The sequence below is a fragment of the Talpa occidentalis genome, unplaced genomic scaffold (genome assembly GCF_014898055.3).
Source record: "Talpa occidentalis isolate TD23 unplaced genomic scaffold, MPIMG_talOcc4v2.1 talOcc4.9, whole genome shotgun sequence".
Taxonomy (NCBI): domain Eukaryota; kingdom Metazoa; phylum Chordata; class Mammalia; order Eulipotyphla; family Talpidae; genus Talpa; species Talpa occidentalis.
The window spans coordinates 16,831,618-16,852,590 of record NW_023605305.1 but is presented as its reverse complement, the minus strand read 5'-3'; the positions used below and the strand labels follow the sequence as shown (position 1 = coordinate 16,852,590).

Genomic DNA, 20,973 nt, shown 5'->3' with positions numbered 1-20,973 from the left:
CTCCGCCACGCGTGGCGAGGTTGGGGGGCCCCGCCGGCCACTTCCCCAACCCCCGGCGCACAGCCGGGTCTCATTACCGCCCCTCCCCCGCCCCCGCGAGCCGGGGGGTCTCCGCGGCCGGGGGAGGGGCGCCTGATAATCAATCCCAGGCCGGAAATTCCTCCCGAGGGGCCCGGCCGGGCTGCGGGAGCGAGGGGGGCCCCGCGCGGAAGCTGGCAACCCGCCCGCACCGCCCCTCCGCCCTGAGCCCGCCCCCCGCATCATGGAAACTGGGCCGCCGGCCGACCCCCCTCCGCTCGGCTCCACATTCTTGCCTCTAGGGGTGGGCGGGGCGCAGAGGCTGGGCGGGTCCCTGCCGGCCCGTGGGCGGGGGGCCCCGCCGGCTTCAGGACCCCCCTCTTTATTTGGGACAAGCACCGCCTGCCCACTCCAGGTTGGGCGCATCTTTTTAGGGGAGACGAGCGAGGCCGGGCGGACCCGCGACTCTGCTTCGCTTCCCGGGGCTCTGGGAACTCAGCGGCCCCTGCTGTCCCCCTCCTCGAGGTGCCCCTCTGGGCGCCCGCGGGCGCCGGCTGCGCCTGTGTTGCGCCCCTCACCCCCAGGGCCACTTTTCTCCTCCCCGCACTCGCGAGGCGCCTGCCCGTCCTGCAGGTGAGGCGCGAGGTCCCGCGCGGGCGCTCCGGCCGCCTCCTCCGGGAAGCCCTCCGGGCGGCGCTGGGCGGGGGGGGCCGCCCGGGCGCCTAGAAGGCGGGCTGAGAAGCGCGGGCCAGGCGTGCGGGCTTCGGAATCCTGCTGCGCGCTCAGGCTGCGGAGCTAAGCAGGAGGCTCCTGGACTCGGGGTTCTTGGTCTCCCCACGTGGGGAGAGGCGCCCTCTCAGGCCTCTGCGAACCACGAAAGTCGGAGACTCGGGCTCCCGGGTCCTCCGCGCCGTCGGGCGCCCCCAGAGCGCTCACCTGTGGCGCTCAGCCCTCGGGGCAGCGGCCCTCCAGCGCCCGCCGGCCGGGCTCCGGGGCTCCGCGGCTCCGGGGCTCCGGGGGGCGGGGCCGGGGCGGCGCGGGGCGGGGCGCGGGCCGGGGCGGGCGCGGGGGCCCAGATTCCGCGCAGACGGCGGCCGTGCCGCCAGCCCGGGCGCGAGGACTGGACCCGGACCCACCCCGGCGCGGCGGCGCCAGGTGAGCAGAACTAGGGTCCCAGGGTTGGTCCCCCACTTTCCCCAACTTTTTGTTTGGCCCCTCCCTCCGGAGAGGCCCCGGGAGCGGGAGCCGGGTCCTTCCTCGACCCCGGGCCGGGGTGTCCACGCGGGCGCGGGCCGACCCCGAGGGCCGGGGCCCGAGCAACGTCCCTGACCTGGGCCTGCGCCCCGGGCCTCCGAGCGCCGCCTCCCGGGGTCCCCGGCGGGACTCCTGCCCTCCGGAGTCTCGGCCTCTCTGGGCTTGTCCCCTCCCAGCACGTCTTCGCTCCCTCCCCGCAGGGACATGTGAGGCTCAGGGGTGGTCCCCCTGAAGTTGGGGCTGGGGCGCCCGCTCTGGCCGGGGCCGGGTGGTCACTTCCCTGGTCCCGGGCTGCGGGGAGGGCTCCCCGCTCAGAGACCAGGCGGAAACCGGCCTCCCAGGAGCTGCTAGGCTGGGCCGACAAGTGCCCGGCGTTGGAGAGGGGCCGGAGGCCTGCAGTGGGGTCCTGGGGACCCTCCCTCCCCCGCCTTGGGTGGCGGAATGACCTGGGCAGACTCCGCCGCTTCGCTGGGCCGCAGTCCCCCTCCGTGGACACCCGGCCCTGGACTCCACGACTCCACGCTAGGCCCTGGGCCTTCGGAGCGAGGGTCAGCGGCAGGGATGGGGTGTCCTGCTTGGCGCTTCGGGGGTGCGGCTGGGGAGAGGGCGGGAGTAAGGTCTCCTGCCCGGGCCCGTCGGGCTCCAGCGCTGCAGCTGTTTGGAAACCAGACGGGCCAGCGAGGACGCACGACCCACAGCGAGGTCCTGGCCGGCTTCCCGTGACCCGGGGCGCCGGGGTGGGCCCCGAGCTCCCGCACGCTCGTCCGTGGGCAGCACCCCACACGCAGCCGGACTACCCCTGCCGCGCCAGCACCCCGTTCTCAGGCCGCAGGCGGGCGGGACCAGCGGCCGCGAGGGGCTGCAGCGGGTGGCCGGGCCCCGGCGGCCGGGGCGCAGGGGCGCAGGGGCGGCGCTGCTCCTGCCGGGACGCGGCCGCTGGGGCCTCGGGAGGAGGAGGCCGGAAAGGAGGCCGAGCGGTGGGAAGGGGATGATTCATCCCGAGGAGCCCGAATTGGAAACGCCGCAACCTGGGAACAGCCTTACCCGGGCGGAGGGGAGCGCGGCGGGGGAGCTCGCCCCGCGGGGCCTGCGCCCCCACGACAGCCCCGCCGCGCCCGGCCCGCGGGCGGGAGTCCGGCCTCCTCCGCGCGCGGGTCAGGGGCGTCCTGGGCCCGGCGGCCGCGGTCGGGGCGGAGAGGCCGTCCCGGAGTCTCGCTCAAGTCTCTCCTGCTGCAGTTTCGGCGCTGGCCGCGGAGTTCTGGAAGAAGGGGGCGGGCAGGAGGAGGTCGGAGGCGGTGACTCCCCCTTCCGCCGCCGCGGTATGTACAGCGCGGGGGGGGGGCCCAGCGACCCCTGCGGACCCGGCGCCCCCCGCCCCGCCCCCCGCCTCCTCCACGGCGCGGCCACGTGCGGGGGTGAGGTCGAGCCGGGCCGGGACTTACCCTAGAGACGCCGCTGCTGGGGACCCCGAAACTCCAGGGGCCCGGACCCGCGGGCTGGCGAAGGGGGTGCCGGCGGCCGGAGCCCCGCAGCCCAGGATGCACCGGGGAGCGGCGCGCGCCCCCCCTCCCCTCCGCGCGCGGGCCGGGCCGGCTCGGGCTCTGCCGCGTCCCTGGCGCCGAGCTCCGCTGCGGAAAACCCGAGCGGGGGCGGCTCTCGCGGCGCGGGAAGATCCGGGGGTGGCCGCCAGGGATCTCCAAGCGTCCCGGGCGCAGCACCCCGACCTTCCCTCCCGGGCTTGGGTCCCCAACCTGGCGCTCCGACCCCAGGCCCGTCGGTTTAGTCCCCGTCTTCTCTCCGCAGAGCGCGCAGACGGCGGCGGCATGACGGCCGGGAGCCCCGGAGGCCGCGGGGAGGCGCGGAGGAGCCCCGAGGGCCGCGTCTCGCGTCTGGGCCGCCGCCTGGGGCGCCGCCGGCGCCCGCGCTCGCCGCCGGAGCCTCTGAGGGTGCGGGCGCGGCTGCGGCTGCGCTCGCCGTCGGGGGCGTTCGCGGCGCTGGGCGCGCTCGTGGTGCTGGTGGGCATGGGCATCGCGGTGGCCGGCTACTGGCCGCACCGCGCGGGGGCCGCGGGGCCCAGGGCGGCCAACGCCAGCGCGCCCCCGGCGAGCGAGCTGCGACGCGAGGGCCGCGGCGCCGGCCGCACTCACGGCCCACACGAGCGGCTGCGGCTGCTGGGCCCGGTGGTCATGGGCGTCGGCCTGTTCGTGTTCATCTGCGCCAACACGCTGCTCTACGAGAACCGTGACTTGGAGACCCGACGGCTTCGCCAGGGGGTGCTGCGGGCTCAGGCGCTCCGCCCCCCTGAGGGGCCGGGCTGGGACTGCGCTCTCCTCCCCAGCCCCGGCCCCAGGACTCCCCGAGCCATAGGCTGCGGGGAGCCAGAAAGTTGGGACCTGTCCCCGCATCGGGGTACTTCACCCGTGCCGTCAGTGCGGAGTCTGCGTTCAGAGCCTGCTAATCCTCGCTTGGGGTTACCTGCCCTGCTCAACAGCTACCCGCTGAAGGGTCCGGGGCTGCCCCCACCCTGGGGTCCACGCAACCAGGCCGGCCATGTGATTATCACCGTGCAGCCCTCTGGTTCCTGCATCGAACATTCCAAGTCTCTGGACCTCGGCTTTGGGGAGCTGCTGCTGGGGACCCCAGCAGCACGCGACTGTGCTCATCGAAGCTGGCCAAGGCTGGACCGCCTCAGTCTGGGAGGTTATGCAAAGCTGGGAGGAGGCGGAGGGCACTTGGGTGCCCAGGTGTGAAAAGCAGGGGGCAGCCCCTGTGAGGCTGAAGCATGGACCATGACAGCCGACCAAGAGCCTAGTAGATGCTCATCACACCAGACTGGGGATGGATGCTTTGGTCCCAGCAGCCGCCAAGGCTTTATGACTTGCATGGCGGCACAGAGATGCCAACTGCACAAGGGTTTTCTAAGCTGGAGAGAATGTGTCTTGGTGTGGAGTCTGGAGATCAGCATGACTTGGCTCAGGAATTCCTTCAGCCTCCAAAAGTGGCCTTAGCCCTGAACAGGTACCTGAGGGGGCAGGAGGTCCAGGCCAGGTGATGGGGAGATGCACCTGGTATCTTGGCAAACCCAGAGGGGTGGGCAAGGACTTGGGGATTGGAAGGTAGGTTGGGCTATGACAGGCTGGGCAGGCTCTCTCAAGGTGGCACTGGCGATGGGGCTTGGGCCTCGGGTAGAGTGAAGACCCTCCACTGCCATCTGGACTGGGTAGAGTTGAGACCCTCCACTGCCATCTCGGCTGGGGACTGAGCCTTTAATTCCCGCCACGCTGACCCCTTCCTTCCCTCAGCCGTGCAGGGCACACGCCACTAGGGCTGCACTACTTACTGCCAATGCCTTCAGACTGAGGGTCTGGCCTCTCCCCAGACCGGTCTGAGCAGCAGCCTCCTCTCCTTTGTTGTGGCCTAGGCTGCAAACTCTCCCTCCTGTGGGCAAACAACATTTGCCAGTTCTCAGAAATCCTTTTATACAACTTTGAAGCTGCATTTTAGCCACCTTGAGTCATTTACTTTAGAAAATGGCTTGAGTTTGGGTCTCCCTACCTATTTTAATTTTTCCCAAATTGCAGGCAGAACACAACTTTAAAGGTTGATCAATCCTCCCAGAGTCAATTTTTTTTTAAATTTATTGAAAAATGCAATACAAGAAGCAAGACCAAACACATACTAAACACTACAACCACTTTCCTTACTACCGAAGGCCAAACAGCAGGCCTAATTATTGCCTATTTAATCTAAGGATGTTGCCAATTCGATTCTGTTGCCATTGTTCCTAGTTTGCCGAGAAATGTAAACTACTTGATATGATTCATAATTTTTAAAAAAATTTACAAAGCTCCTTCATTTTTGTCACCAAAATAATACATTTCAGAGAGATTTGTAAAAACCAGGCTGGGGCTGAGCTCCTGGCAGGCGTTTCCTGGAGCATTCCTCGGTGTGGGCCAGGCTGGAGCTCTGGCTCCACTTCCCTCGTGGATGTTGTCCCCTCGCCCGCAGCTGCTCCGCAGCACACTGGGGTGGGGGAGCCTCTGGGAGGGGCCCACAGGCCCTGACTGGGCTCTGTGGCCCTCAGCTTATAAATCCTGCTGGGTGGGTGGGTGGGTGGCAGAGACCTCGTGTGGCTTGGAGGAAATCTTTATTTCTCAAGTGGAATAAAAATAAAATTGCAGCAAGAGTTGTTACTGTGGTGTGTCTGAGTCACTTGGAAAATTACTGCCAAGTCTCTAACCCTGGAAATGAAACTCTCTTCTCCCCTCCTCACTGTATCCACCTGGACAGAGTCTATTTTTCTTCACACACACATAATTGCAGGAAGGAAAAAAATCCACACAATTGCCAACTCCCAAGATCTGTTACAGAGACGGAGAAAAGGGGAAGAAGTTTGGAAGGACACCCCTCTTGCTGGCTGTCCAAACCTCAGCTCTCAGTGCTGGGCGGGTGTTTAGAGAGCTCCTGATCCAATTTATAGACAGGGGGGGTGCAGAGGAGAAGTGTAGTGAGCTGGTGACGCTGAGGGAAAGTCTAGACCCCCTGATCCGGACCATACAGAACATTCCACATGCCAGAGCAGTGGATGTGCTGTGTCCTCTTCCTGTCTGCCATCCTTTTTGTCCCATAGGTTTCAGCTTTGTGAGCCAAGTGGCTTTCAGCAGGACAGCTGGCGTTGGGGAGCAAGCTCACAGATTTGCTTGTTGGTGTGAGCTGGGTTTTTAACTTAGCCACCGCTCCTGGCATCATGGCCCATTTCAGAGCCTATGCCCACAGGCTGTAAGTCTATTCCTGAGATGGGGCGATCTCCTTTCCCCAGGCCTGTCACATAGTCACCCAAATCCTCCTGCCTCTCCCCAGGGGGAGCTGCTGCTGGTTAGTCACGGTCTCACATAATTGCTCTAAGGAAACGCACATTCCTGAAATCAGTTCAAACCAATGGAGTTTGTCTAAACAGAACCCCATCAGTAGAGGCTCTGGACACATCACTGGCCCCCGCTGTGGGGAACAGAGGCTTCAGGCTTTTCTCTCTTTTGCTCACTGCCCCTGGGCCCCCAGTGATTGCCGGCTGTGACCCACCATCTATCTCGTGAAGTTCACTTCGGTCTTAGAATTCAAGCTCTTAAGAACTTCCGGGCAGATCTGATTACGGGAGACCAGAAGATTAAAGAAATCCTATTGAGCCAAAATGCCCCCAGATCTTTATCAGGAATGGTGGGCTAGGAGCATCAGTAATCATTTTCAAAACCAAACCAAACTAAAACAATCAAACCCAAAATCCACCACAAAAATCAAGCCTATAAAACCTGACAGACCTCAGATAGCAAGAGGGACTGAGGGGAGCTGGTGTTTAGGCTCTCCGTCATGTGGGGTTTGTGGGGAGGGTGGGCCCTAAAACCAGAAGGGTGCCTGCAGGCAGGTGCTGGTGAGGAGAAGAAAGGAGTCCGCCCTACCGTGTGAGTCACACTCCCTGTAACCCGGGATTAGCGCAAGAGGCCCAGGGACGGTCTCCTAGAAATACTTTTAAGCAGGAACTGACGGAGGTAAACTCCACTCATTCCCCCATGTGAAGAGCACATTTCCAAAACTAGAAAACCTGTTTAAAAAAAAACTCATTAACTTTCCTTCCCAAATCACTATTTAAAATGTGCCATTACAGCTTTTGGCCAAAAGTGCCTATTTTTCCGTGAGTTTTGGTCTCCTGAGATGGAAGGTGAGGGGAGCACTTGGCAGAGCCACTGCTTCTGATGAGGTAAGAGGGCAGTTGAAGAGGGAGGGCAGGAGGGTGAAGGCCACAGATATGTTCAAACATTCACAGTATCAGATCTATCTGAAGCAACTTCTCACGTCTTTGTTCTAAAGAAGCTCCACAAAGAACAGGCGAGGGAGGAAAAACAATACATTCTTAGCAGAGGTCTCTGTCTCACCAAAACCACCATCAACAAGGGGTCAGGGACATTTTCCTGGTTCTATGGATCAGGACAGTTGCCTCGCAGGACATTCTGGTGAAGTCACACCACTGGCTCCGAGACAGGGCTGGTTTATGAAGTTTCTGCTGACATTCAAAGGATTTAAAAGAAGGGAAGGAGCAGGGAAGCCCCATTAAGCTGGCTTTGGCCCCCAACACAGCCGACAGAGTCTCTGGAGGACTTCCCAAAGAATTCGGTGGACTCTGTCAGTATCTGGGTTGGAATAAATGGGGAGAGGCTAGGTTGAATGGGGTTATAAACCACCCATAAAAACCAAAAAGCTATTTTAAAAACAGTCAAAGAGTGAAAAGTTGAACAATTTCTGGTATCACAATGTAGAAAAGGTATTAGAAAGGATCAATGAGATTCTGTAGAAGATGCTTGTTATAAACTCCAAATAGAAAATGAAAGAATTTTCTGATGAATAATCTTGAAAGTCTGAAGTCCTACTGAAGCGGGTTTGCTTTTTCTTTATCATTTTGCTGGTTTTCTCTTGGATAGGAGGTGGGCAGGGAGTTGGGGGTAGGATAGTTCCTAGAGGAGAGAGAGAAGCAAACTTAAAATCTGCAAAAGAGATAGCTACCAGGTCGAAGTTCTGATGGCTGCAGTGACAGGTCTGAGTGGCCTGTGGGTCCAGGCCCCCCCAGTTGACTGTTGGCTTCTTCAAGACGTCTGTCAAATACTTTCAGCAAGAATCTATCCAGATCTCTGACCCCCTAAAAGCAGCTACCTTCTTCCAACTTTCTTGTCTAGCCCCAGAACTTGTGCTATTTCTTCCCTGAACTCTAGGACCCCAGTTTCCAGACAGCTTGGGTGCTTTTCTTGGTTTTGTTCCCCTCCTCTGGACCTCCTAGGTTTAGTCTCAAAGAAGCTAATGAGTGCAGAGAGCAGAGCAGCACAGAGAGGGGGCCGAGTGGAGAAGCAGGAGGAGGCATGAAGATTTAGGAGCCGAGGGGCGCTAACCCAAGTTTGGGGTATCTCCGGCACCCCCACCTCCCCAACACTGCTGGCACTGCCCAGGGCAGGAGGGCAGCAGCTCCTTTAGTTGGAGCCAAATATTTCATAACCTCCCATGTCTTCCTCATCACTGTGGCCCCCTCTGGGAAGACGGCCCCTGCAGTGTCCAGGTTTCCTGTCCAATGCTGTTTGAGGTGGCATTGTTTACCTCCACCCCAGGAGGAAAAGTCCACACCTGAGCTCATTCCTCAGAGATCTCGGTCTCCTGATGGACGACCACCTTAGTCACTGACATGTCTGGATGCTGCTCCTTTGCTTCCTTGATGGCCTGGACGAGCACCTGAGAGAGAGACAGAACAACACCCATCAGGTAGGAAAAGCCCATTGGTGAGGGAAGGCAGGGGTCAGAGGACATCATTTCCCTGGCAAATTCAATCCTTCTGTCTGCAGGCCAGGGCAGCACCCACCCAGCCTGCACAGAGTGGCTCCTGGACTAAAGACACAGAGCTGTCTGTAAGGAGTCAGAGGGGACTTTAGGGGTGACAGCTGCCCCTGGCCAGGCGGGCCTGCGAAGATTCACCCAAGAAGTGAGTTGAGGGCCTCCCCTGGTGGCGCCGAGGGTTGAGCACAGCACTGTGAAGCTGTCCGCAGCCTCTACGGAGCGAGTTCGATCTGGGTCAGCCAGGGAGATTCCCACATGGCGCAGCAGACCTCTCCTGTCTCGCCTGCTGCTCCCCTCAGCAGTGTATTTTAGACAAGTCTGCCTGTTCTGTTCCCCCTGCTCTATCTCTGGTGAATCCTCTCACCCTCCTGCACATGTGGTCTGTACCCCATTCTAAGAAAAATAAAAATTAAAAAAAAAAAAAAAAAAAAGAAGTGAGTTGAGAGCCTCCCTGGTGGCACAAGGGTTTAAGACACAACCTATGAAGCTATCTGCAGCCACTGCAGCACAAGTTCAATCCCTGGCTGGCCAGGGAGAAACCCACAGGGTCAACCCGCAGCAGACCTCTCCTGACTTGCCTGCTGCTCCCCTCAGCAGTGTACTTCGTCAGTCTGCCTGTTCTGCTCCCCACTCTGTCTCTGGTGAATCCTCTCACCCCCCCCACACCTCTGTCCTGTACCCCAGCTCTTGTATGCATAAATAAATAAATCTTTAAAGAAAAAAAAAGAAGTGAGTTGAAAGGACAAAGTAAAATCTGTGTTCAATGCAGGTTATCCAGGAAGTTCAGGACAGGAGAGGAAAACAAAAGAAAAAGAGAGAAATACCTTTGGCTAAAGTAGCAGACAGGGAGAGCGGGAAAGCCTGTTATATGCCACGCACCAGCCTAAGCACATCATTGTTGGCTTCATCTTCACAACAGTGCCGTGGATCAGGATAGCTACTGTCCTCATTCCCATTACTACTATTTTATGGATGAGGAGACTGAGATTCAGTGACTAAAATGCCTCATGTTTCACAGCCAGTAAGTAATGCAACAGGGGTATTATGTCTGTCAGACTTTCCCCTCTTTATCATTTAGTTTGGGGGAGGCTGTTTTGATCATTTTAGAAAATCCAAAGGAGCAGAGGGAAAGAAGAGTATCGATATCACTACTGTTCCAGGGCTGCAAGTTTCTGAGCCTGAAGCCCAGAGCACCTTCAACACAGCCCTTGCGGGATGGTGGACTGGGCATTCTGAGACAGGTCCCCCTATCAAAAAACACTCAAGCTAGATCTGACCAGCTGACTGTCGCCCCTGGCTTTTAAGAACTCTAAGACAGACAGGGAACATCCTCTTTCCATTTCTTAATTCCAGGAAAAGCCATTCTTGGAACTGGCACCTCCACAGGCCTCTGCTCTCCCTCCCTGACCCTGTCTGGCCAGCCCCATCTGCTTGCACTGCAAGTCCTCATTTCGGTCTCTGGCCTATACCAAGTTCGGTGAGGCTGCACCACGCTACGTCTCCTCAACAATCCTTCCCACAGTGCCTCCCACCCAGCCTACCACAACCTGTCTCCTCCTGCCACGTAAACCTCTGTGCCCAGGAGGCCGAGGGCTCTGGTGCATCTCTCTGAGCAAGCAAATGTGCCTGTCCCTTTGTCACAAGAACCTTGATAGCAAGCTATGATTATCTTTATTTTACATGGTAAAACTGTAGCTTGGGGAGCAGAATAACTTGCTCAAGGGCACACAACCAGGTAGTGGCAGAGTGGGGAATCAATTCAGGTCTATCTCACTGCATACCCCAACACCTCTGCCCGCCGCTCTTGCTGTCTGGCACAGACTGTGCACAGAGCAGGGGCCCACATCACAAAGCCTGAGCAGGTGGGTGCAGGCTGGACATGCACAGGGTCCATGGCACAGGGGCAAACAGGCTGCCAGGCCTCCCACTTGGGATCTGCAGCCTTGTTGCTGGACCCCTGGGCCTAGGGTGGTCAGTGTAAGTCTCAACCCTGCTACCAAGGGAACTGTCAGCAATGCAGCTCAGTTATTTTTTAAGGCACTCAGCATAAAGGCCACAGAATTACTGCTCCAGCACTCCTGTCAATGATTCCAGAAGCATTTGCATACAATCTCTTCCACCCCCTCTTCTCTGCAGCTTGACTGTTCTAACTTCACCCAGCAGAGAATTGGGAACATTAATTCTGACCTTATTATTTTCTAATTGCTTGTAGCACACAATTAGTGCCTAATTAACATAAAAACATAGAATTTTATCACTGCAGAGCCCATATATTATCTAGATCAACCTACTCTCTTTTAAGAGAAAAAAAATCAGAGGCAAAGTGATTTGCCCAAGGTCACACAGCAAGCTAGGGATAGATCTAGGACAGAAATCAGGTTTCAAGTCTCCTGATTTCTAGTCCATCAGACTGTGCTCCCCTCCAGCTGTGTCCTCAGCTGCACAGCCCTCTAAGGGCTGAGACTGAGCCTTGGTTTTGACACCATCTCCGGCTCCTGGCTCGGGCGAGGGTGCACACAGCCTGGAGTAGCAGCACCTCCACCCACACAGGCGTGCGCCGTATAGCCTGTGTCTACCGCCTCTCACCATGTCCTCGAGGGAAGACGCCACCATGGCCGTCCTCTAGATGAGGACAGAGGCGCACAGTATGAAGAGCTAAATATGGTAAGGATGAGAATTTGAACTCGAGTCTTTGAGTCTAAAGTCTGTTTCTTTCACAACACTCGCTTGCATTCCCAATCTGTGGACCCCACCCCATAGGCCTCTGTGCTCTGCTTCCCTTTGACCTTCTTGATTAAGAGCTGGAGCAGCAAAGGAGTTTCTTTGGAGATGATGCTGGCAGAGGTGTCTTTTGCCAGCCACTCGCTGCATCCAGAGGCTTGCTGCCCGGGGGCCGCCACGCCCAGCATCCCTTGCGCCTAGCACCCCATGCCCCACATCCCTCGCGTCCAGCACCCCCATGCCCAGCACCCCTTGTGCCCAGCATCTCCGCACAGTCCTACCTGATCATGGTCAATGTCGGCATCTCCTGTGATGACAATTCTCTTTTCAATCCGGGTCTCCGAAATCCCACCTTTCACAGTCTGAAACCAAAGAAAGATGGTTATGTTTGGAAGAAAGGAAAAGAAGGAGAGGTGAAGGGGGAGAGAAAGAGGGAGAGAGAGCAAGAGACTATTCTGGAAGCTCCACTCCACATTTTAACCTGCGGGGGTGGGGGCAGACTTATAGGACAGCTTTCTCACCTGCTATCCAAAATCCTGGCTGGACTGACTGAAATGAGCATAACGCTCTTTCCCTGGATTGCTAACATTTTTAATAAGCTAAACGGAAAGTTACAATTCTCTATTTATTTACCTTTCCCTTTTTTTCCCCTCCCGGACACCACAGAAATTCAGCAAGTAAACCAAATAGGTATTTCTTTTGGCTCTTTTCCTGTACATCTTATTTTTAAGAGGAAAAAAATTAGAAGATGATGAGCAAAAATGTCACACAGCTTGAAATTAGCCTGTTTTAGAGCATTTTCATATTTTTGATGTCAAAGATCTTCAAATAATGTCCCCAGTGGGAGTAAGTTTTCCTACTTGACAGATGAAGAAAACCAAGCTCTAGACATCAGGTCCCAGGCTTCTAGTTTCTGTGTGTTGATGACAGAGCTTGGTCAGGAATCTAGGTTGCTTACAAGAACAGGCACTTACCTCTCGTGTTATAACAAACATGGACTGTCTTTGATTTTCTGGGGGCAGTTCTAATTTTAGATAATTTCTCCCTCTTGTTCCACATATATTCTAATAATTCCAATATTTCAGGACCCAAACTATAGTTTCTTGACCTTGGACATAACATAAAAATTCTTTGTTGGACCCAGAGTTCTGAATTCTGGCTTCAAAAATATGGTTGCATAATAATACCAGTCATTTCTGCCCTTAAACTGACTTTTTAAATCTACCTTCACAGTTAGATATGGGACTCACTGACCAGAGACTAACAGGATGTCAAGAGAACAAACACATGTGACTTTTGAGACTATAAGCAGGCAGGAACACGCCTGGGTTCACTGCTGGAGGAAGCAGCAGGGCAACGTCACCTAGGACACTTGGAATAATTTGGCTCTGTAGGGATGAAAATCCCTGCTTTGAGGCTGGGGTCCTTCTTGCAGAGGCAGCTAGCCTGGCATGTGAACAGATCCCAGGAAGAAGGTCTAGCTGCTGTTACCTTGGTAATCTGAGTTGTGGTGGTGCTGCTTGTGGTCTCGGAGGTGATGGTCTGAGCGGTCAGCAAGACTCCTGGGTCCAAATCCCCATTGCTGTCATCAGCCTGCAGAAGGAAACATAGCTCATCACCAGGCCTCTCAGGAAGTTTTGGGGGCCAATATTGCAGGATGCAGCTCTGCTCTTCAGCTGTCCACCCTAAAGCAAAAGCCCAATTCCCTTGCGCTGATCTTGAATTAATAAATTTCCTGGAAATAAGACTCCATTTAAAGAAGTTGAATGGGCCCAATTTCCCTAGCATTGGGTCAATGAGAGTGGATCAGAAAGGGGAGGCTGGAGTGTAGATAGTTCAACAAGAGGGATATTAATTACACACATGTGTACAGCCTTAATAGTTCACAGATACCTTCCAAAACATTATTTTTCCTGATGCTCACACAACTACTAAAAAATAAATGGGGCAGAGATTTATTAGCACTTCCAGGTAAGAAAAATCAGTCAGAAAAGGTGAATGATTTTTCCAAGAATAAAAGCAGTAAGTGACACCTGTCCTTGCTACAAATATGGTGTTCTCACCATACTTCCCAAGGTGGGAAAACTGAAAACTCTTCACTGCTAAGGCATGGGTAGGTTCTGAATCACAAGGCAGAACTTTCCAGAAAGGACTGGGAAAGATCCTTGCTGGAGTTGAAGAGGCCAGGGAGTCTCAGGCAACCTTCTCAGAAGACTGAAATGGGAGACTGGTGCCAACAAAGTAGGAATTGTCCCTTAAGGCGCACATGTGTTAATGACACTGTGACAATATAACTATTAGTGAAATGGGGTCTCCTTATTAAGAGAGGTATAGAAGTATTTAAAATGTTAGATTATAAGTAATCTATATAGGGAATGGGGAGCAGGGCTATTTCTTGTTTCTCTAGAGCTTACTCTATGGCTACAAAATTATATTATGATGAGGCTGAGAAATAACATTAGCAAAAAGGGAAGAGATGGTTGGCAGGGGCCAAACAGTCTGAAGAACATTATCAGCAATCATTTTGGCCGTTGGTAAACTCTGAGTGGCTGATAACCCCATGAACAAGATGGAAACAACCAAGAGTAGGAGGATGGAGTCTGCCTCCAGCAACGTGCTTCTCAGATAATAGCAACCTATTTAAATACCTGGCACGGGTACTGCACACTGTCTTAGAGGGGGAGCTGGAGAACTGCAATTATTGTCATAAAGAACCCTGCAGTAAAAATGTTTGGTTACTATCTTTCTCTGCCTTTTTATGTAAGTCATTTGTATTATAAGCAGGGACTCCGAACTTTTTATGAACAGGAGGAGACCACATTTACTGAGCTAAAACTTCGAGATATTGGTGGTGGGAGGACAGGAGGAGGAGAAGAGAATTAGGAAGAGTCCCTGGCTGAGTTCCCGTCCAGATAGGAGGCTGAAGGAAAGAGAAGGACACGACTGAGAAGCTGTAGTGTTACACACATGCCACCAACATACCAGATGTGTGACTGGCTGGCCCACTAGCACCCCTCAGCCCAGGCCCCTTAGCTCCTTAGATTCAGACTCAAGAAATATTTACTGTAGTCCTGCCAGGTACCGGTTACATAATGCAACTGTTATCTCAACTATATCCTTCACCATCTGAAATGGGTTCTAGTATTTCACTTACTGCAGAGTTAAGAAAACTGACGTCCAGAGAGGTTAATTTAGTTGTCAAAGTTCTAAAGTAGGGGCCTCCCTGGTGACGCAGGGATTAAAGTCTCAGTGCTATCAAGCTGTCACCAGCCACTGTGACAGGAGTTCATCCCCGGCCAGGGAGCTGGCCCCACAGCAGACCTCTCTTACCTCACCCCCTGCTCCCCTCAGCAGTGTGTTTCAGTAGCTCTGCCTGTTCTGCTCTTCACTGTGTCTCTGGTGAATCCTCTCACCCCCTGCACCTCTGGTCTACACCCCAGCTCTTGAATGCATAAATAAATAAAAATAAAAATCTTTAAAAAAAAAAAAAAGTTCTAAAGCAGTAAGTGTTTCAACTATGACTTAGGGCAAGAAACTTGTCTGAAGACAGGGGTGTGGGTCTCAGCTCAGATGGTGATTAGTGGGCAAGCCATTCTGACTTTTTTAAAAAAGACTTTTTATTTATTTTTGTGTAGATGAGCTGGGGTGTAGGTCAGAGGTGCTGGGGTTGGGGGGAAGGTGAGAGGATTCACCAGAGACAGAGTGGGGCAAAGAGCAAGTGGATTTACTGAAATACACTGCTGAGGGGAAGCAGCGGGTGAGATAGGAGAGGTCTGCTGTGCCATGTGGGTCAGCTCCCTGGTCAGGGATTGAACTCAGGTCTGCATGGTGGGCCTTTGAAGTGATAATGCTGAGACCTAACCCCTAGGCCATCAGGGAGGCCCCATTCTGACTTCTAAGCTTTGGTTTTCCCATTTATAACAGGCAATCCTGATGTGCTCTGTGTACAAAACAGTACTGTTGTGAAGGTGAAAAGGATTTAGACACAAAAATACTTTATAAATTATTATAAGGAAATTCATTTGTGTGTCAGGAAGGCTAACCCATTTTGAAGGGCTCCTCCTTTACTAAACTTGTGACTCTTTTTCTTCCTCCCACGACCCTTTTCCAGCTCTGAAGAAGTTGGAAGATGGAAGGGACAATATTATGATTTCTGATCTACACTCTTCCCACATGGGGCCTCTCTTCTTTGACCCTCTTGCCCGTGTTTCCTCAAAATGGTACTGTGGCTTTGACAATTGCTTATAATGTTAAACATACACTTACCCTACGACCCAGCCTTCCCACTCTTAGGTATTTACCCAAGATAAGTGAAAGCCTATGTCCACAGCAAGACTTGTCCATGAATGTTTATAGCACTTTTATTCACATTTGACTCAAACTGGAATCACGTCAAGTGTCCATCAAGAGGTGAAAGGATAAACACTTTACATTCATACACTAGAGTACTACTCAGCAGTAAAAAACAATGAGCTATGAGTTCAAACAACATGGATGAATCTAAAACACAACTACGAAAGAGTACTGCTGTAGACTTCCATTTATATGAAGTCCAGGAACAGGCAGAACTAAGCGATGGAGAAATCAGTGCCCAGAGAGGGAGGACCGACTAGAAAAGACTGTGAAGAAAGTTTCAGGAGTAATGGAAATGTCTATCCCGAATGTGTCCTGGTAACACAGGTATGTACATCTGTCAAAACAAATCAAATGGATCATGTATAATCTGTGTATTTCACCACCTGCACACTTTACCTGGGGCACACATACAGGCATGTACACACAAACACAATCCTGCTTCGATTCCCATCTCCTTTCGCCACGTTACTCAAGGCGTGGGAATGGTGGACCAAAAAAAGAAAGTTCCTGGGCTTTACTTGTTGGTCAGGATAATAACAACAGAAGCAGAAATCGTTATGGTGAATAATAACAATTGCAAATAATAATCTAGTGCTTATTATGTGCCAGGCACTTTTTCCCTACATATTACCCACACCATATACTGTATTTAGCTTTTTAATTTACCAATTTATCATGTAGATTATTCCCAAAAGAATACCATTATCTTCTTGAATGTACCATAATTTATTTAACCTGTTCCCTACTGATGGACATTTAGGTAACTTCTTGGTAGTGATGACTTAACTTAGATGCACACTCTGAGGCCATTAAGCTGGTGCATGGTCTAAGGTCAGTCTCCTTCCCACCCCTGACCACAGTGCTGCAGCCCAAGACCCCTTCCTCGGAGGCCACCCCTGGGTGCCTTGTTTTCTGAGGGCCTGATCAGAAATAGCATCTCCCTACGCACATCAAGGACACAGAACTATATTTCCTGTAGAGCATTTTCCCTCCTCTGCATAGTGGCATGTCATTTATGCTACATTATACTGTGCTTTTTCATTTACTAATTTATCATGCACATTATTCCCATCAGAACAAAAAAAAAGGTACCATCATTTATTTAACCTGTTCCCTATTGAGGGAACATTTCAGTTGTTTCCATGATAGTGATGACTTAAAGGGTTCTTTCTCAAAGGTAGGTAATTCTTTGCCTATGTCCTCTGGCTAAGAGTGTGCACAATCTTAAAGTAATTTCCGATTCCTTCCTTTTTCAAAGCCCTTCACTGTTGAGTCTTATTCATTCAATTCTGTTGCTCTTGGCAAAGCTTTCTCCTCATTCCTCAGGCTGCACTTCAGTTCTCTACAAGCTTCTCCTCAGATCTGCCAAAGTCCTATTCTTATCTCCAGGCATTCCCCCACCTTATTGTATTCAGCACACAGCTTTATGAATCATCCTCCAAAATCAGTGCTTTAATTATGCCTCTTTATTACCAGTACTAAAAACTTCAGGCAATTTTTTATTATTTACCAAACTCAAATTTCACACCCCAGACCACAAGAAAGAAGGGGGAAGCAGACTAGTGTTAACTGAATGTCTATGAATACACCAAATCTTGTGATGGTAGGTAGTATTTTTTCCTTTTCTCTCTCTCTCTCTCTAATGGTAGGTATTATTATTCCAATTTTACAGCCAAGGAAACAGAGACTTGGAGACACTGGCAATTTATTTAAAGTTATCCACTTGGTTCATGAGTTAGGATACATGCCTGTTTGTCTAACTGCAAAGTAAATGCCTTTCATTGACAAGCTGCACTGTTTCCTGAAGGAGAGTATCATCATCCAATTCATGGTGATGTGAAGATGAACTGAAAGGATATGAAATTACCTGGCCAGAGCTTCACCCGCTGCTTCCCCATCATGCAGGCTTCAGCTGAAATGGTACCTAATCAGAATTCTGCTGACTATTTCAGCCCCAAAGTAGATACCTCTCATGTGATCCCATAAGGACTGACTCTTTATCCTGTTTTAGTTTCTTTATAGCACTTATCAATGCCTGAAATTTATGCGTTTGTTTAAGTCTTTTACTGCATGCATGTCTTTCCTTACTAGAAGGTAATTCTGAAGGGTAGGGCCTATGTTTACCATGTACGTGGCCTTGGCCTAATATAGAAATACTTAACAAAAATTTGTTACAGGAATGAATTAACAGCTCAGTTTAGAGAGAGAAATGTTTTTCTTATTTTGGGCTTCTACGAATAAAAAAAAAGCAAAGAAAAACAAATGAACTAAAGTATAAAGCCATCCCAGTTCATTCAAACTACTGAAAATGAAGGAGAAATTTTATTGAAAGTAGGAAGTAAATAAAAATTTTAAATAATTTTTTAAAAGATTTATTTATTTATTTATACAAGCACTGGGTACAGTCAGAAGCGCAGGAGGGTGAGAGAATTCACCAGAGCCAGAGCGGGAAGCAGTACAGGCAGACTGACGATACACTGCTGAGGGGAGCAGCGGGCGGCAGGAGAGGTCTGCGCGCCATGTGGGACTCTCACCCGGAGGCCAGGGGTCGAACCGGCGCTACAGAGGCTGCGAGCAGCTTCGCAACCCAGAGCTCAACCGCTGCGCCACCGGGGAGGCCCTAAATAAATTCTTATGTGACTTTAATTATATTAATTTGATTATAATTATGACAGTTTTTTTATGGTATCAGATATGATGTTCACGTAAGTTCCACACAGTATTATATCTTATATAATCCTCCTAACAAAATCATGGCACTAACCTCATGGTGTGGAGGGAGTTTGGTGGGATTAAGGCTCAGAAACATTCAACTACTTGCTTAAGTTAGTAAATCGAGAAGCCAGGACCTGAACTCAGGTTTGTCTGACACAAAGCCAGTGTTCCTAACCATCGTACTAGACTGCATTCCCTAACAGTACTGAGTGGATCTAAGTAGTCAGATCCCAGACAATTTTGCTTTTATTAAAGTACTTTTTGGGCTAGTCACAGTTCTATAATCTTGTCACCTCTTCTAAAAAGAACTGTCCCAGAAGAACTAAGCATTTATTTACAGCACCCGATTAGAAACCCCATGAGGAAAGAAGGTAATTTATCACGTTCATGCCAGCCTTGGGGTCTGAAGCATCCAGCCGAGTCCTACCTGGGCAGCCTCATAAGTGATGGTCTTGGTCTCAGTGTGGACAATGGGGACGTCTTTGGTTGGGATTTCACTTTTCACAGCATTGGCAGTATCTGAGATGGTGACCGTCTGAGTCTTCACCAGGGGAGGCTGTGAAGCAGTAAAGAAACAGTTATAGGAGTCACTACTGAAGGCTGTGGAGAGCTAATCTTCTGACATTGATTTGAGCAAAGTGACAGATCTAAGAAAGCAAAGGGCTAGCTCCATCTCTGCCCAAGACTTGGACATCACTCCACAGAGGCCCCGACAAGACGGTATGAAAGCATGAGGGATATTAAAGAACAGCATCACTGCAATCACTTCCATATGCTTAATGCAAAGCCAGAAAATCAATTATGATTGGTGATATAAACCACCTCAGACTGACCTTCAGAATTTGAATATAAAACTATTTGCCAAACAGCGGTGACTTTTGTTTGTCCTTGTGACTGTACCATTATCATTAAGAAAATCAGTCACATTTTCTCCACTAAGTACGAATGGTACAGGAAACAGCAGTGGCACTGGAATGCTCTGGAATTCATTAACTTCTTTCAAATCAATGTCAGACATTCACTTTGGATTATTGAGAAGAAACAGCATTTGGGAAACTGGAAAGAAAATAATCAGTTCAACCACCACCTGGTGATTAATCTCAGAATTTCAGAAGAACGAAAGTAGTAAAATATCACAGGCTGCTTGTCTAACAGCTCACCTTCCCCAAGATGATAAATCACCCTAAAACTTCTATTTGATTGTAATAAATTAAGTGGCACCCACCTCAGCACAGGAGATTAGTGACTGTGATCATGGAAGCCCGGGTGAGTGGGGGCAGTGGGAGTGGTGGGCAGTGTACTATATGGAGCAAGGTGTAAATAATTATTTGGGGCCTGAAAACTCATTAAAAACATCAGTTACCCCTTTTACTTGAAAGCATTTGTAAGTTTGAGCATGGTCTCAGAACACTGAAGCTCCTCATCACAGATGTCTCAGAAATTCACCTCTTCAGATATAAGAACAAGGGAAAGAGGAACACACTTACACTGGCTTCATAAAGATATAAAGATGGCCTCACTCCCACTAGTTTTGTTAAGGGGAGAAAGCATTTGTAGCCACAGAGTTAATATCTCTGAATAAATGTCTCAGAAGTAATTCAAGGGTTCCGATTTTATTCTGTGAATTGGGGAAAAAAAAGCAGAGGCTACTATCGTCACCACCACTACTACTATTACCACCACCATCACCACACCACCACCACCACCACCACCACTACCACTACTACCACCACCACCACCACCACCTCCTACACAGAACAGATTCTGGCCCTCTCCCAAGTAAGTCATTGGATCTTTATCACTGTAGCAGTTACTACCTGGAAACTTCGAATGAGGGTGGAGAACTGGTTACCCACACAAGAGTCAAGAAATCCATTTTGCTTTCCAAGAGGCTCTCCTGGTGTTACATGTTCTTCACTACTCTCTGCCTTTTTTCCATCAAGTTGCAGCCGAGAGGAAGCTGATGCTACTGAGAACTTTAAGGCACTGGCCTGTTCCTCCACTCCTATACATTCCCCTCTTGGGTCTCTTGGCATTTCCTTAATATCAAGAGAGCCAGCTGCCCCCTGCGCCTTCTGTTCAGCCTCCTTGCTGTTTATGGAGAGGGAACCAAAGTCAGTGCTTTGTGGAGACTCCGATGGGGTGGCCATTTGGTTCTTACTAGGAATTACTGACTGCTTGGGGCCCTCCCATTCAGAGATGAGGTTGGTAGATGGCTCCTTGGCCACAGCAGCCACCTCCTCTGTGCGAATGCCATTTATATTCTACAAATGAATGAACACATACAAAAGCAAGAAGATTAGGAATAAATGGGGAATATAATGAACTCTGAGAATTAACAATGATTGTTAAGAGGTCTCACAAATATTAATACTAATATAAACCAAGAATCTTAGCTTATCAAAAGGAAGAACTGTTCACTAAAGATGTTAACAGCAGGGCCTCCCTGGTGGTATAAGGGGTTAAGTCTCAGCACTATGAAGCTATCAGCAGCCACTGCAGCAGAAGTTCAATCCCCAGCCAGGGAGCTACCCACATAGC

At 51.7% G+C, this 20,973-nt stretch overlaps 2 protein-coding genes across 10 annotated transcripts in view; one reads left to right on the top strand and one right to left on the bottom strand.

Moving 5' to 3' along the window:
• Positions 1-1,151: 1,151 nt before the first annotated feature.
• TMEM200B (transmembrane protein 200B) lies at positions 1,152-5,374 on the top strand. 2 transcript variants are annotated; one of them, XM_037500111.2, is made up of 3 exons: positions 1,152-1,173; positions 2,509-2,591; positions 3,076-5,374. In XM_037500111.2, the coding sequence occupies exon 3, from the start codon at positions 3,096-3,098 to the stop codon at positions 4,020-4,022; it is 927 nt and encodes a 308-aa protein (XP_037356008.1). In that variant the 5' UTR covers positions 1,152-1,173; positions 2,509-2,591; positions 3,076-3,095; the 3' UTR covers positions 4,023-5,374. The 2 variants fall into 2 exon arrangements, with proteins under 2 accessions (XP_037356008.1, XP_037356007.1); XM_037500110.2 differs by lacking the exon at positions 1,152-1,173 and adding an exon at positions 1,381-1,820.
• EPB41 (erythrocyte membrane protein band 4.1) overlaps positions 4,881-20,973 on the bottom strand; it is a 152,728-nt gene continuing 136,635 nt past the window's right edge. For 4 of the 8 annotated variants that reach the window (XM_054691576.1, XM_054691569.1, XM_054691570.1 and 1 more), the window contains 6 exons: positions 20,250-20,696; positions 18,860-18,988; positions 12,853-12,954; positions 11,643-11,723; positions 8,434-8,538; positions 4,881-7,775 (listed from right to left, as the gene is read on the bottom strand). In XM_054691576.1, coding sequence (XP_054547551.1) covers positions 8,440-8,538; positions 11,643-11,723; positions 12,853-12,954; positions 18,860-18,988; positions 20,250-20,696 — 858 coding nt within the window. In that variant the 3' untranslated portion in view covers positions 4,881-7,775; positions 8,434-8,439. The remainder of the gene's footprint in view (positions 7,776-8,433; positions 8,539-11,642; positions 11,724-12,852; positions 12,955-18,859; positions 18,989-20,249; positions 20,697-20,973) is intronic. The other 4 variants (XM_054691572.1, XM_054691574.1, XM_054691573.1 and 1 more) reach the window with 2 other exon arrangements.